General features: G+C 43.2%; 1 protein-coding gene across 2 annotated transcripts in view; it reads left to right on the forward strand.

Annotated features, from left to right (window-relative positions):
- The window catches only part of MFSD4A (major facilitator superfamily domain containing 4A), an 89,054-nt gene that overhangs the window by 16,378 nt on the left and 58,424 nt on the right, over positions 1-14,252 (forward strand). Inside the window, exon 3 of one of the 2 annotated variants that reach the window (XM_044286381.1) lies at positions 11,232-11,430. The exons of the other annotated variant lie outside the window; for it this stretch is intronic. Coding sequence (XP_044142316.1) covers positions 11,232-11,430 — 199 coding nt within the window. The remainder of the gene's footprint in view (positions 1-11,231; positions 11,431-14,252) is intronic. 2 annotated transcript variants of the gene reach the window in all.

The following is a 14,252-nucleotide window of genomic DNA, read 5'->3' on the forward strand; positions in this document are numbered from 1 at the left end:
TCTCCAGCTCTGCTATGTCTGCCTTGTTAATAGGAGCCCAGAATTGTACACAGTGATTTGTAAAGTGGCAGGACTATGTTCTCATCACAGGCATCTATGCCCATTTTGATGCACCTTATTATCTTATTGGCCTTGGAAGCAGCTGCCTGACACTGGTTTCTACAATTAAGTTTTCTGATTCACTAAAACTCCTAAACTCCTTTTTCATGTCAGTGTTACCCAGTGTTTTGCCATAGTATGTATGGGTGACTTGCATTATTCCTTCCCATGTGCATAACCTTACATTTGTCATTGTTAAACCTTATCTGCCACTTCTCTACCCGAAGCCTCCAATCTATCTAGATCCATCTGTATCAGTATACTGTCCTCGTCCGGGTTAATTACTTTACTGAGCCAGTTACTCGCCCACATACACACATTTTCCCCCAGTCCAAATATTCTCAGTTTATGTACCAATCTTTTATGTGGCACTGTTTAATGCTTTGGAGAAGTCAAGATATATGACATCCATTGTCTCACCCTGGTCAAGTCTAGAACTTACCTCCTCATAGAAACTGATTAAATTAGTTTGACAGGTCCGATCCCTCATGAATCCATGCTGATAGCGTTATAGGCTTATTTCCATTGAGATTAGAAAACCTTTAGTTATCCAGTGACAGATGTTAAAGTTACCGGCCCTTTCCGGGCTCTATTTTTTACCCCTTTTTGAATATTGGCACCACATTTGCCTAATCCTGTGGAACACTCCCTTTATATAGAATCCTTAAAGGAGTTTTGCCATCACATACAATGGGGGCATATCGCTAGGAAATGCCCCTATTGTCTGATAGGTGTGGGTCCCACCTCTGGGACACGCGCCTACAACGAGCACGGAAATTAATGGAGAGTGCACTGCACATGCGCAGCTGCCCTCTATTCATTTCAATGGGGGCATCTGCCCCATAGAATTGAATGGGAGTGGGGGCCTCGCGTGCGTGGAGCGCTTCTATTCACTTGCATGGAACTAGCGGGGAGCAGCGCTTGGTGGTGGACGGACCGGGGTCCTCCAGCCACAGCTCTCCCCGCTCCTTTCTCCTTGTAGGTGCGTGTCCCACCTCTGGGGGCATATCCTATCAGACAATGGGGCATATACTTAGTGATATGCCCCCATTGTATGTGATAGGAATACCCCTTTAAATATCAGAAATAAGGATCTGTCTATGACATTACTTAATTATCATAGGATATAAGGGTGTATGCCATCTGGATCCAGTGATTTGTCTATTTTAATCTTTTTAAGACGCCACTGCACTTCTTTCTAGATCTGACAGGGCACTTTTAATGGGGAGTTTACTTTTACACTCTGCGTTTCATCTGACAGTTGATTTTCCTCAGTGGATAGAGTAAAGAAAAAAAATACATAATAGATTTGCTTTCTCTTCATCGTTCTCTACAACTCCTCCCTCATCACTCTGTAAACATTCACTTATATCTTCTTAGAGAATGGGCTTTAGACAGGACTTTACATAAAGGCAAACTCCTCCCCCTTTCTGGTTTTTACGATCCTTTCTAAACAGACTGTAACCCTGTACGTTAACTGCCCAGTCATTGCTATCATCCAGCCATGTCTCAGTTATTCCCACTAGGTCATAGTTCTCCTCAGACATTACTATTTCCAGGTAACCAGTTTTATTAGTCAGGCTTATGGCATTAGTATACAGATACAGCCGATCTTAACTTGATGGTTAACATGTTAAGTAAAAAATGGCACAAAAAGGTTAACTCTTTCAATGTATTTCAATGGCTTTTGTCACAAGATGGCACGAGATAACACTGTGACATGTGTTATCAAAGTTATCATAGTCAATTTTAGCTCAGCTACATCCGCACATACATTTTAGAAGTTTTTGGATATTTTTTTACTCAACACCCTTTCTAATGAACTATTATGGTCTCTCCCTTCACTTTCCCCCCAGTTCCCTTACCTCGCTCCATGTCACTATCTTCCCCTCCTATAATGTAATCAATTCTTCCCCCCCCCCCCCCCCCCAGTCCCTGGTTTAAACACTCCTCCAACTTTCTAGCCACCTTCTCCCCTAAAACAGCTGCACCTTCCCCAGTGAGGTGCAGCCCGTCCTTATGATAGAGCCTGTAGCTCACAGATAAGTCAGCCCAGTCATCAATGATTCTACCGAATTCCTAAACCCATTTGTTCCTGAATGTTTTTATTGCTTCTCACGTAGCAAATAGACTTCTTGTGTGATATTTCCTGCTTGGCCATCAAAAGTTCTTATATTTGAACTAGCGCATTGGAGAAGGTTGTTATTAGCATAGTCTCACATTTGCTGTAGTCTTACCTAATTGCCTTAGCTAGTGCTGACATGTTGAAATGAAACAAATACTAAAATGTCGAGACACACTTTTCCTTATTGAAAAGCTTCTACTGAATACGACCCCATAAATTGACTTATCTTTTACTGAAAACACTACCAAAAGGCACAGCTGTATGTATGGACCCAGGAAAGTGTCACACGGAGCCCCTATGGATCCAGATTACAACAGACTGTATTCACTGTTTGTGCCAGTGTCTACTGCCTACATGAGACTACATGTTATATGTTATGAGAATGGCCCAGATTTACTAATGTCTCTGTCTAGCATCAATCTAAAAAGTAGCACAAATGTGCTTAATTTTGGTGCAGTTTTGCAACAACTGGGCTTTCTACACTTCTCCAACTTGCTCTAAAGGTGGCTTACTGGGAATAAGATAAGCCTAAGACCTTTTAAACAGAGTAGTGTTGTACACCAAAATTGAGCCACGTTCTGACATGAAATTTTGTCTCAAGGTAAGCCAACCAATAGTTGGTAGAGAGGTAGACAAAAGTGTCTATTCATGTACAAAATGTATTATCCTGCTTGAGCAACTGTGGTAAATTTTGTGTAGGTCTAGACAGCCTGCCCACGCTTATGCCGTCCATAGGATTAGTGTAAAGGAACAGAGGTGATGAAGAATACAGGGTAACTGTCCAGGACCACTGCCAGCAAACTCTAAATCTGCTTCCTATCTTACTTTACCACTCTGGTTAGAAGGTCTAAGGTTACTCCTAGGTGTTCACCAGAGCCTGCAGCATAGCCAGTGGGATTTGGTTGCTAGGGACCAAGCTTACATCTGCAGAGTAAGGTGGCAGAGAACATGTGAGAGGTCACAGGTATTAAATGCCAAAGAATATCACAAGAGAAGTACATACAATTCAGAGTCAAAACCAGGAAAGTCAAATCAGCACCCAAGTGGTTTATGCAGAGACAAGCCAAAGTCAGCTTACCAGGAGAGACATTTGAATGCAAATCAGTAGACAAGGGGTTTATCCAGAGACAAGCCAAAGTGAGTACACAGGAAGATCCTACATAAATGCAGTAAGAGTGCACAGAACTAACAGAAGCAATAAACAAAATTACTGACAAAGAACAATGCCAGAATTGAATCCCCTGCCTAGCTCTGGGTTTGGATGCCGAGCCAGAAGCCTTAATGGCTTGGCTCATAGATAGGCTCACTAGCCGGTGCTTTGTTGGTTGACATAACAGCCCTCCTAGAACAGCCATGCACTGGATCATGGGTAGGTAAGTTCCTGACAATTAGTAAATCTGGGCCAGTGCCTTGTAATACAGCATACACAGATACACTATGGGCCTATACCTGTACAGGTATGACAAGGTAACATGGTGCCTGTATTTCAGGAATACAGAAATAGATAATAAACTGAAGGGACCTTTGCAGTGGATCGGTCACATTTGCATTAAGGGGATAAATGTGGCCATACACCCTAGACTGCTATCAGTCGAATTATTTTTTGGTCAACCACAACACTCCCCTTTCCTGGCATACACATGCTTGCTGAGATCAGCCGAGTGTGCATGTGTTCTCTATATGGAGAAGGAATTAAGGCTCTGCCAGACACCTCTAGCAGCAGCTTGTCTTCCTTGATAACAAAGGATCTGTCATGTTGAAATCTAACATGCCTGATTCTTCTTTCCCTCTATAGCTTGGGACACCCTCATACGCATAAGATGGCATCTGCTGAAGATCTTGTTATTTGTATCTATTTATATATTTGTCCCTTTATAATAATATGTGATATGATAGCCTGTGGCTATCAGGGCATTGTGGGAGTTGTAGTTTTTTAGTAGCTGGTGGGCCACAGGATGGCAATCACTAGCATATGTCATAATAAAAAGTCATATTTATATAATAGAAATTGCTCCCTCCCCCATAAATTGCTTCTGTACTTATCCATATGGTAGCTGACTGAAAGGAAAATCTCAGTGTATTATATTAAAACTTTCATGTATTGTGTTTGTTTTATGTTTAAAAAGTGGTTTCAGAAACTGGTCCAGCTACATATGTATGAAACATTTTATTTATTGTTCTATTTAAATTGATTGTAGACTTTTGGAATGATAAAGTTGAGTATTAAAGGTATCATGTGGATGCTTCTCGAGACGTGAGAAGAAATAGTTTAATTACCTTGAGTAATAACATCCTGGAGCCTCCCTCTGAACAAATATAGCCTAGAGACAGGTGCGGAGTAACTTCTCAGTTGCTGGATTCAACCTCGATTTCCTGTGCCATAATATAAACTTGTCCAAGAGCGGAATCTGAGGTTTAAAGCCTAAAGCTGGCTACAGACAGCAACCTGAAGGGGAAATCTAAATTGGAGAGATAGGATTTCATCCTGTTCAAGTCTGGTGTTTTTCCAAAATAAACAGCGCCAATGGTGTCCTCCAGACATTTCTGCTTTTGTCACCTTAAAAGTAGCCTGTTAGACGTTGCAGGCTTGTTCATGGTGGAAGGGCAATATAAAGGAGTCCATCTGATGAAAGCCCCTTAGATAAGCTGCTTCATGTTGGAGAAACAGTTTGTATTTTCACGGGGAAGGCATTTGTCCCACTAGTCTCAGTTTACATGGGATTGTCTGGTGGACAGGTTCACAAAGAGGTATTAGATTATACATATTCTTCAGGAATCTTTTGAGATATTCTTGGACAGAACAAGGACAGGGCTTAAAGGGGTTTTCCGGGATTTAAATATTAATGACCTATCTTCAGGTTAGGTCATCATTATCTAATAGGTGGGGGTCAGAGTCCGGGCAACCCCGCTGTTCAGCTATTGTAAGGGGCCACGATGCTCAGGTAAGTGCTGTCGCTAGCTGAAGATGGGCTCAAAAGAAAGACTATGAGCCTGTCTTGAGGTAGCAAAGAGAGACATCACTTTGCTGGGTGCTTCATCCTTCTCGTTTTAGCAATCAGTGAAATTCTTAGCACCTGAACTCTCAATGATCAAAACTTTTGACATGTCACTATGGCTTGTCAATTTTTTTTTTTTGTTACATGACAGTTTAGATTTTAAAGGAATTGTCTTGTTTTGGACCTATTTTTGCCCAAAGTTTACACAATGGAGACAAGCCCTCATTATATACAATCTATACAAGTAAACTGACACTTCAGATAAAGTATGTGAAAAAACTCAGTTGTGGTGCAGAAGCTGCTGGACTCCCAATTCATGGGAGAACATACTTAGGCATTGTTCACATCTCCTTAGGAGCAGACTACTGGAGTTACCTTATCCAACATAACTGGGCACCACCAGATCCCCATTGACTATGATGGAATCTAGTGGGTTTCTGGCATAAATACAGACTTCCTACTGGAAAAATAGCACATGCACGGAAAATGGTTGAAGTATTGGTGTCATTGAGTAGGCCGTTGTGATTGTGATTATCATTCTTTTATAGCTCACATTAAATGCTAGTATTGCGTTCATATCAGTATATTGAGTTATAGACATGTATTACTTATAAAAACAAACTCAGACACCGAGCAAAGCCCATCAATCTAAAATACCCCCTCCTGCTATTTTTCTCTGATACAATAATACCAATAAGTATCTCCACTAGATGATCAAGATTACCTTCTGGTTCTCCGAGGTGCAGGCCACGTCAATGAAGCTCAGATCTCTCCAGGGTTTTTGTGCGCAGGGGGTTTCTACAGATTAAAGGCTGCTATTTGGGAGTTCGCCCCTGCCGGTGGCGAAAAACACTGCTTTACTGTTACTCGCGCTCGCGCTCACAGAGGAGCGGGTGACGTCACAACTAAGAGGTACGGATCGTCAGTAGCACCAAAAAAACACCAACGCGTTTCGAGCAAATTAAGATGCTCTTCGTCGGGGAATCACTTGAACGCTACTATTTCTTTCTTTATATAGACATCGCTTCTCTGCATACACCCTACCAGCGCCATGAATCCACCTGCGCCTCATTCGAAACCAAACAGTTAAATTTCGGAATTAAGGCCCCTGGGTATGAGCGTATCCATATTGAAAATCCATTGCGTTTCTTTTCTTGACATGTTTTTAATAAAATCTCCTCCTCTTGCTTCCTTTTCCACTTTTTCCAACCCAATAAATGACGATCCCTCAAAACTCCCATCATGTACTTCTTTAAAATGTCTTGACAGAGCATGCCCTTCAGATTTTTCCTTTATGTTATATATATGCTCACTTAGCAACCTTGCTAGTGAGGGTTACTGGGGCATGTGCCCCAGTTGCTGGTTGCTAGGGTGACATCAACAAGTCATTTGGTTAAAACTAGGGTATATAGATACAGGGCTAGAGCAGCAAACCGAAGCTTTGCCCAGGGTGAAAGAAAACCCAGCTACCGCTCTGGCCAATGGGCAGATGGTCTATAGGCACAGTTTGTGAACCTAGCCTAAACTTTATAAGCTCCCAGAGACATCAGGTTCAATGGTAAAGGAAAGTAAGTAAAGAAATTACACAAGCTTACCATTATGGAACAAATAGAAACCTAAGGCCCATTTCATGCGGGCGAGATTTCCGTGCGGGTGCAATGCGTGAAGTGAACGCATTGCACCTGCACTGAATCCGGACCCATTCATTTCTATGGGGCTGTGCACATGAGCGGTGATTTTCACGCATCACTTGTGTGTTGCATGAAAATCACAGCATGCTCTATAATATTGTGCGTTTTTCAAGCTACGCGGGCCCCATAGAAGTGAATGGGGCTGCATGAAAATCTCAAGCATCCGCAAGCAAGTGCGAATGCGGTGCGATTTTCACGCATGGTTGCTAGGATGAAAGTCTATTCACTGTATTATTTCCCCTTATAACATGGTTATAAGGGAAAATAATAGCATTCTTTAATACAGAATGCTTAGTAGAAGGTCAATTGAGGGTTAAAAAATGAAAACAAAATTAACTCACCTCCTCCAATTGATCCCGTAGCTGCCGCTCTCCTGTTCTATCTTCAGGACCTGTCAAAGGACCTGTGGTGACATCACTGTGCTCATGACATGATACATCACATGATACATCACCATGGTGATGGACCATGTGATCAGCTCAGTGACGTCACCACAGGTCCTTTGACAGGTCCTGAAGAAAGAACAGGAGACCGGCAGCTACGCGATCAATTGGAGGAGGTGAGTTAATTTAATTTAATTTTTTTAACCCTCAACTGACCTTCTATTAAGCATTCTGTATTAAAGAATGCTATTATTTTCCCTTATAACCATGTTATAAGGGAAAATATTAACATTTACAGAACACTTAACCCAAACCCGAACTTTTGTGAAGAAGTCCGGGTTCGGGTCTGGGTACCAAACATGCCGATTTTTCTCACACGCGTGCAAAACGCATTAAAATGCTTTGCATAAACGGTGAAAAATCACGCATGTTCCCGCAACGCACCCACATCTGTTCTCGCACGTCACCCGCAATGCCCGTGTGAACCCAGTCTAAGAGTGCTTTGTAGCTATTCATTATCTCATGGGACCTTTTATTTGTACACACAAAGAGGTGGAAAGCAAGATAACAATGCTCAGGAGGTTTGGAAGGGCAGACAGAGGATAAAGATATGAAACACATTGTACCCAAATGATAGCATGCTGGTTTTTTTCTAGTTACTTAAAGGGGAACAAGTCCTGTATAGTGGTCAATGAAATTATACATTCACTGAAAATAAATATTCCCCACTTTATATAAATGTTATGATGAAATGTAGGTTAGGCTGTCTTAAAGAGGCTCTGTCACCAGGATCAACCCTAATAAACCAGACATACTGGCTGCTAGGGCTCATCATGCTGATTAAAACTGTACCTTTCTTTTATATGATAAATATCTGCAGAGATATCTGTGTTTTTATTCATATGCAAATGAGCAACTGGAGCACTAAGAGGCGGGGCTGAATCGTCTGAGCACTGCAGTGTAACACCCCCTGTGCTCTGCACACCTGCCCACCCATTAATCAGCATGATACTCAGGTACTTCGGTTCCACTCATAGGAGTTTAGCTGCAGTACGCCAGTGTCAGAAACTACACAGTGGATGAAGCCTTCCATTCATTGTATATTTTCTGGCACCTGCCAAAAACAGCTGATGAGTGGGGGGTGCCAGGTACTGAAGAAAAGGACAGGTCATTAGTAGTTAAAGGGATTATCCAACCCTATAATGCCCAAGCCCCTCACACAGGTTGTACTTACCCTGCTTCCGGGCACCCACATCGTTTCTGATGGCCAAATGGCCTCCGCTGCATCTCCCCGTTGCGAGGATAAAAATATCGCCCCTTCCTCTCCGCCAGATGTTTTGATCCACGTGACGGGGAGCTGCAGCGGTGGTCGTGCAAGCCAAAGTGACGCGGGTGCCCAGAAGCTAGGTAAGTACAACCTGTGTGAGCGGCTCGGGCATCATAGAGGTTGGATAGCCCTTTAAGTCCTGGAAAATCTCTTTACTTCGATGTACAGCACCTCATGACTAAGCGCGTTGATTTCCTGGGATTAAGCGGGAGCCTGTGCCACTGATTGCTGTACGTCTATGGAATATTGCTGAATAAAGATTGGGAATTTCTTTCACGTCTACGCTTGGTGCTGAAGCTTCTTTTTCTATTTGAATCTACAGCACCTATAGTTTGTTTTCCTCTGACAAATATTAGACTAATTCAAAAGAAGTTACTGGTAGAATTTATGTACTAATAAGAATGGTTACATTTAGTAAATATCGTATTTACCATCTGGTAATAGGAGGGTTAAGCTGTGGAACAGGGGCAGTGCCAGGCTCTTAACTATCTTCTATTACTCAGTATAGTTAACTACACATTCTCACACTCACATGGTTTTCAGCATTGCCCATAACTGTTGAGTACAAGGTGACCTCTTATTTAAACATTTGTCAGGGGTGGAAATTCTGATACTTGTTCCAGTCGATGCTATGGCTTAGTAGTAAACATACATTTAGGGCTCATGCACGCGATCGTGTTATAGTACGGAGCTGTGGTAGCGCTGCCATACAAGTGTATGTCCCCTCTACGGTCATACAAATCCAGTAGATAATCCTTTAGAGAAGAATATCTGTATGCTTTGAGTCCAATGTAGCCTGTACGGCAGTGCACGGAGCTTGTACTGCAATGCTCGGAGGCTGTATGGCGCCATACCTCAGGAGCCATGCAGCCTTCCTGCAGAGGGTGTTGGTGAGGTGTGTGTTCCTGTGTGCAAGGTTAGAAATAAGCAAAGCCCCACCTTTCAAGAATCTTTAATGGAACTGCTTAAAGGGAACCTGTCAGCTGCACTATGTTGTTCTTACAGAGGGCAGCATTGTGTAGTGACCCGCTAATGTCAGAGGTCCGCAGGTGCTGTGCTGGCAGTCAGTACTTTCAGAGTACTTTCATGCTGAAACCCATAGTGCTCATCAGGGCTGTGAGGCATATAAGTCCGATGGAACTGGCTGCCCCCCACCAGACGTTGACTGACAGGTTTCTTTACTATTGTGCATAGGAGGAGGCGGGGGGAAGGGGGGGCGGATGGAGTGCGCAGCATTGGACTCATCTCTTTCACAGTGCTGGCACGCGCTTGCAGGGTCTAGCACAGGGATCAGCAACGTTCAGCACTCCAGCTCCTATGAAACCACAACTCCCAGCATGTGTAAAAAGTAGAGAGGTCCAGCTTCTGCTAAAACGATATCCTTTATTCGATGCGGTAAAATCCATACAAGACAAGACAGTTGCAAAATCGACGCATTTCGGATCTCAAGTTAACATGATATAAGTAAGGATCGCTAACTTGAGATCCGAAACGCGTTAATTTTGCAACTGTCTTGTCTTGTATGGATTTTACAGCATCGAATAAAGGATATCGTTTTAGCAGAAGTTGGACCCTCCTACTTTTTACACAGTTTATGTTGGCTTTGTCCTGGCCACGTCCGTGCTTCTGATACAATACGCAGGTGAGCGCTGTAATTTGACTTTCTATATCTACAACTCCCAGCATGCACACTTACTCGGCTGCTCTTGTAACTACCATTGAAGTGAAAGGAGGATTCAGGGAGTTGTAGTTTCAGATCAGCTGGAGTGCCGAACATTGCCAATCCCTGATCTAGCATGTCAGTACGCTGAAAGTACTGTCCGCCAGCACAGCAATGAGCAGCGAAGAAATAGGTAAATACATGATAATATCTATAAATGAACACAAACAACTGAGAGTAGAGGTACAAGCGCCATGGTCTGCTGTATTAAAACTTCTTTAAAACCAAATACAAATAACTATAAGCCTAGCCATAAACACAGGCTAGGTTATAGAAAAAACAACACTGCTGAATCCATCCCATCACAGGGTGGCTTTACCACCCAACAGGCCATGATAAATTCATCAAAAATGAAGGGAGGGCGAGGGCGGGGTACAAGAGTTCCGGCTCCCACGGGCTGGTGAGGAACAAAGGCAACCCAGCTAGTGGACATTGAATAATTATAGCCCAGATCTCCTCCCATGCTGCCCCCCTTAACAAAAAATAAGCCTGAAACCAGGGCTCAGTTAACTCTACCCTAAACCCTGGGTCACTATAGCTCAAGAATTTTTACCAATTAAGGCCATCACTGGGCAGGCAAGCAAATCTGTCCATACGAAAGGTGGGACATCTTCCTTCTCAAAACATCCCGGACCCTGCTAAAAATACCATGAGGATAGTTCCTCAATGTCCAGGATCCCACAGACCGCTGACCTCAGCGCGTCTGTCACTACACGATGCTGCACAGTGCAGTGAGGGCACCTTAGTACAGGTGACATTTCTGCCCCATTCATTGGTTTGATGGAAAATAAGGGCAGTTGGCACAGGGCAAGTTGTAAGAAAACTTACAATTACAGAATTGTGTATTTCTCTCTATCATCTCGCTAATCTTATTATTTTGCCATCCACAGATTGAACCTGTGTTTGCTCATTTTGTTGATATCTTCACTGACCATCTCACTGGTATTCGCCATCATTCCATTTTGCCAACATGTTGGCGTCCTTGCAATGGTCATGGCAGTAGCTGGTCTGGCCATGGGCAACATTGATACAATCTCTAACATGCAGCTTGTGAAAATCTATCAGCAGGACTCCGTGGTTTTCTTACAGGTGAGAGACGCACTGAAATTCCACATGGAAATTGACTAATGAGGGCAACACTCCTTAACTTGGGATTGGGAGGAAAATCATATATTAAGAAATAAAATGATTGTCCCGTATTTACTAATCCTAAAGAGAACATTTTGTAGGCAACTGTTGGGAAGGAAGGGTTCCTTCCCAACAAGCGCCTGCTCGTCAGCGGAGGAGACCGCTGCATTTCCATGCAGCGATCTCCTCCACAGTATGTGGAGGAGGAATCGCTAATGCCATCGCTTGTCCCCATACTGACCTGTGTTCTGCTTGTTAGCAATCATCTGACTGAGAATCATCCTGTGTAAAGGGCCCTTTAGAGAGGCTTCCTATCCCTTCAGTAGATTTATCACAGGGGCTGGATGATAACCTGGTGCAGGGTTAGATACTTTTCTCTGACTATACCAACTAGTGGTTGGCTTACTTTGACACAGATTTGTATTCCAAAATTGCGCCAAAATCTTGGTGCAAAATTATGCATTTTAGGTCCATTCCTTGCCCATGGAGCTCCACCCACTTTATGCTAAGTCCCACTTCAATTCTCAAGTATGTCGGTGTGACGGTGGGACATATAGAAACCCCGGATGCGCCAATTTGCGCCACAGACAGATTTCTAGCGCATATACATTATTAAATCTGCATCACTGGCTGTGTGAACTTCACATTGCGGATGTGGACTCATTGACTTACAGTGCCTTGCAAAAGTATTCACCCCTTTGACTTTTTTCGTATTTTGGTGCCTCACAGCCTGGAATTAACATGGATTGTTTGAGGATTTGCATCATTTAATTTACAGAACATGCCCACAACTTTAAAGATGTTTTTTTTTTTTTTTTATTGTGAAGCAAACAACAAATAGGACAAAATAACAGAAAAAGTCAATGTCATAACTATTCACCCCCCTAAAGTCAATACTTTGCAGAGCCATCTTTTGCTGCAATCACAGCTCCAAGTCGCTTTGGATAAGTCTCTATGAGCTTGCCACATCTTACCACTGGGATTTTTGCCCATTCCTCCTTGCAAAACTGCTCCATTTCCTTCATGTTGGATGGTTTGCGCTTGTGAACAACAATCTTTAAGTCTGACCACAGATTTTCTATTGGATTGAGATCTGGGCTTTGATCTAGGCCATTCCAACACATTTGTATGTTTCCCCTTAAACCACTCAAGTGTTGCTTAGCAGTGTGTTTGGGGGCATTGTCCTGCTGGAAGGTGAACCTCCGTCCTAGCCTCAAATCACGCACAGAGTAGTACAGGTTTTGTTCAAGAATATCCCTGTATTTAGCACCATCCATCTTTTCCTCAACTCTGACCAGTTTCCCAGTCCCAAAAAACATCCCCACAGCATGATGCTTGTCCCCTTCTTGTTTGGAGAGTTCCTTGGTCTTCATTGCAGTGTTTGGTTAGTGATGCCTCTTGCTTAGGTGTTGCAGCCTCTGGGGCCTTTCAAAAAAGGTGTGTATATGTAATGACAGATCATGTCACACTTAGATTGCACACAGGTGGACATCATTTCACTAATTATGTGACTTCTGAAGGTAATTGGTTGCACCAGAGCTTTTTATGGTCTTTCTAACAAAGGGGGTGAATACATACGCACATGACAATTTTCTGTTTTCTATTTTTAAACAATATTTTTATTTATATATTTTTCTCATTTCACTTAACCAACTTAGACTATTGTGTTCTGATCCATCACATAAAATTCAGATTAACAAAACATTGAACTTAAAGGGCTTCTGTCACTCCACTAAACTCATATATATATTTTTTTGGTCTCCCTAAAATCCTTATGCTGCGATTTCTCAATATATATAGCTATTACACTGTTTGGTTCAGTAGTTCTATAAAAAACTGACTTTTATAAAATGCAAATTACCTCTCTAGCAGCAGGTAGGGCGGCTACCTGCTGATAGCAGCCGCATCCTCCATTCATAATGACGCGCCCTCCTCATGTTGATTGACAGGGCCAGCGGACGCGCTCGTCCTCTGACTGGCCCTGTCTGCGTTTTAAATCTCGCGCCGGTCTTCAGTTGGCGCAGGCGCACTCAGAGGAGGACACTCGCTCGGTCGCTCCATCCTCAGTGCGCCTGCGCCGGGTGTACATGTGACATCATCGGCGCAGGCGCACTGAGGATGGAGCGACCGAGCGAGCGTCCTCCTCTGAGTGCGCCTGCGCCAACTGAAGACCGGCGCGAGATTTAAAACGCAGACAGGGCCAGTCAGAGAACGAACGCGTCCGCTGGCCCTGTCAATCAACATGAGGAGGGCGCGTCATTATGAATGGAGGATGCGGCTGCTAGCAGCAGGTAGCCGCCCTACCTGCTGCTAGAGAGGTAATTTGCATAATATAAAAGTCAGTTTTTTTTTATAGAACTACTGAACCAAACAGAGTAATAGCTATATATATTGAGAATTTGCAGCATAAGGATTTTAGGGAGACCAAAAAAAAAAATTTGTTTAGTGGAGTGACAGAAGCCCTTTAAGGCTGTAATGTAACAAAATACGAAAAAAGTCAAGGGGAGTGAATACTTTTGAAAGGCACTGTAAATAGGTCTTCGATTCGCAAGATACAGCAAAAGATAGGACATGTCCTATCTTTTGCAGTGCGAAAGCACGGATCCGAAAGCCCACGGAAGGGCTTCTGAGTGTTTCTGTGGGCTTCTGATCCGTGCCTCCCCACCGCAAAAGATAGGGCACGTCCTATGTTTTTCCATATCTTGCGGATCGTAGACCTATTCAAGTGAATGGGTCTGCATCTGCAATGCTGAGTTCACACGGCTATTTGCGGTTCCCAATAT

Source organism: Bufo gargarizans, chromosome 3, assembly GCF_014858855.1.
Source record: "Bufo gargarizans isolate SCDJY-AF-19 chromosome 3, ASM1485885v1, whole genome shotgun sequence".
Classification (NCBI taxonomy): Eukaryota; Metazoa; Chordata; class Amphibia; order Anura; family Bufonidae; genus Bufo; species Bufo gargarizans.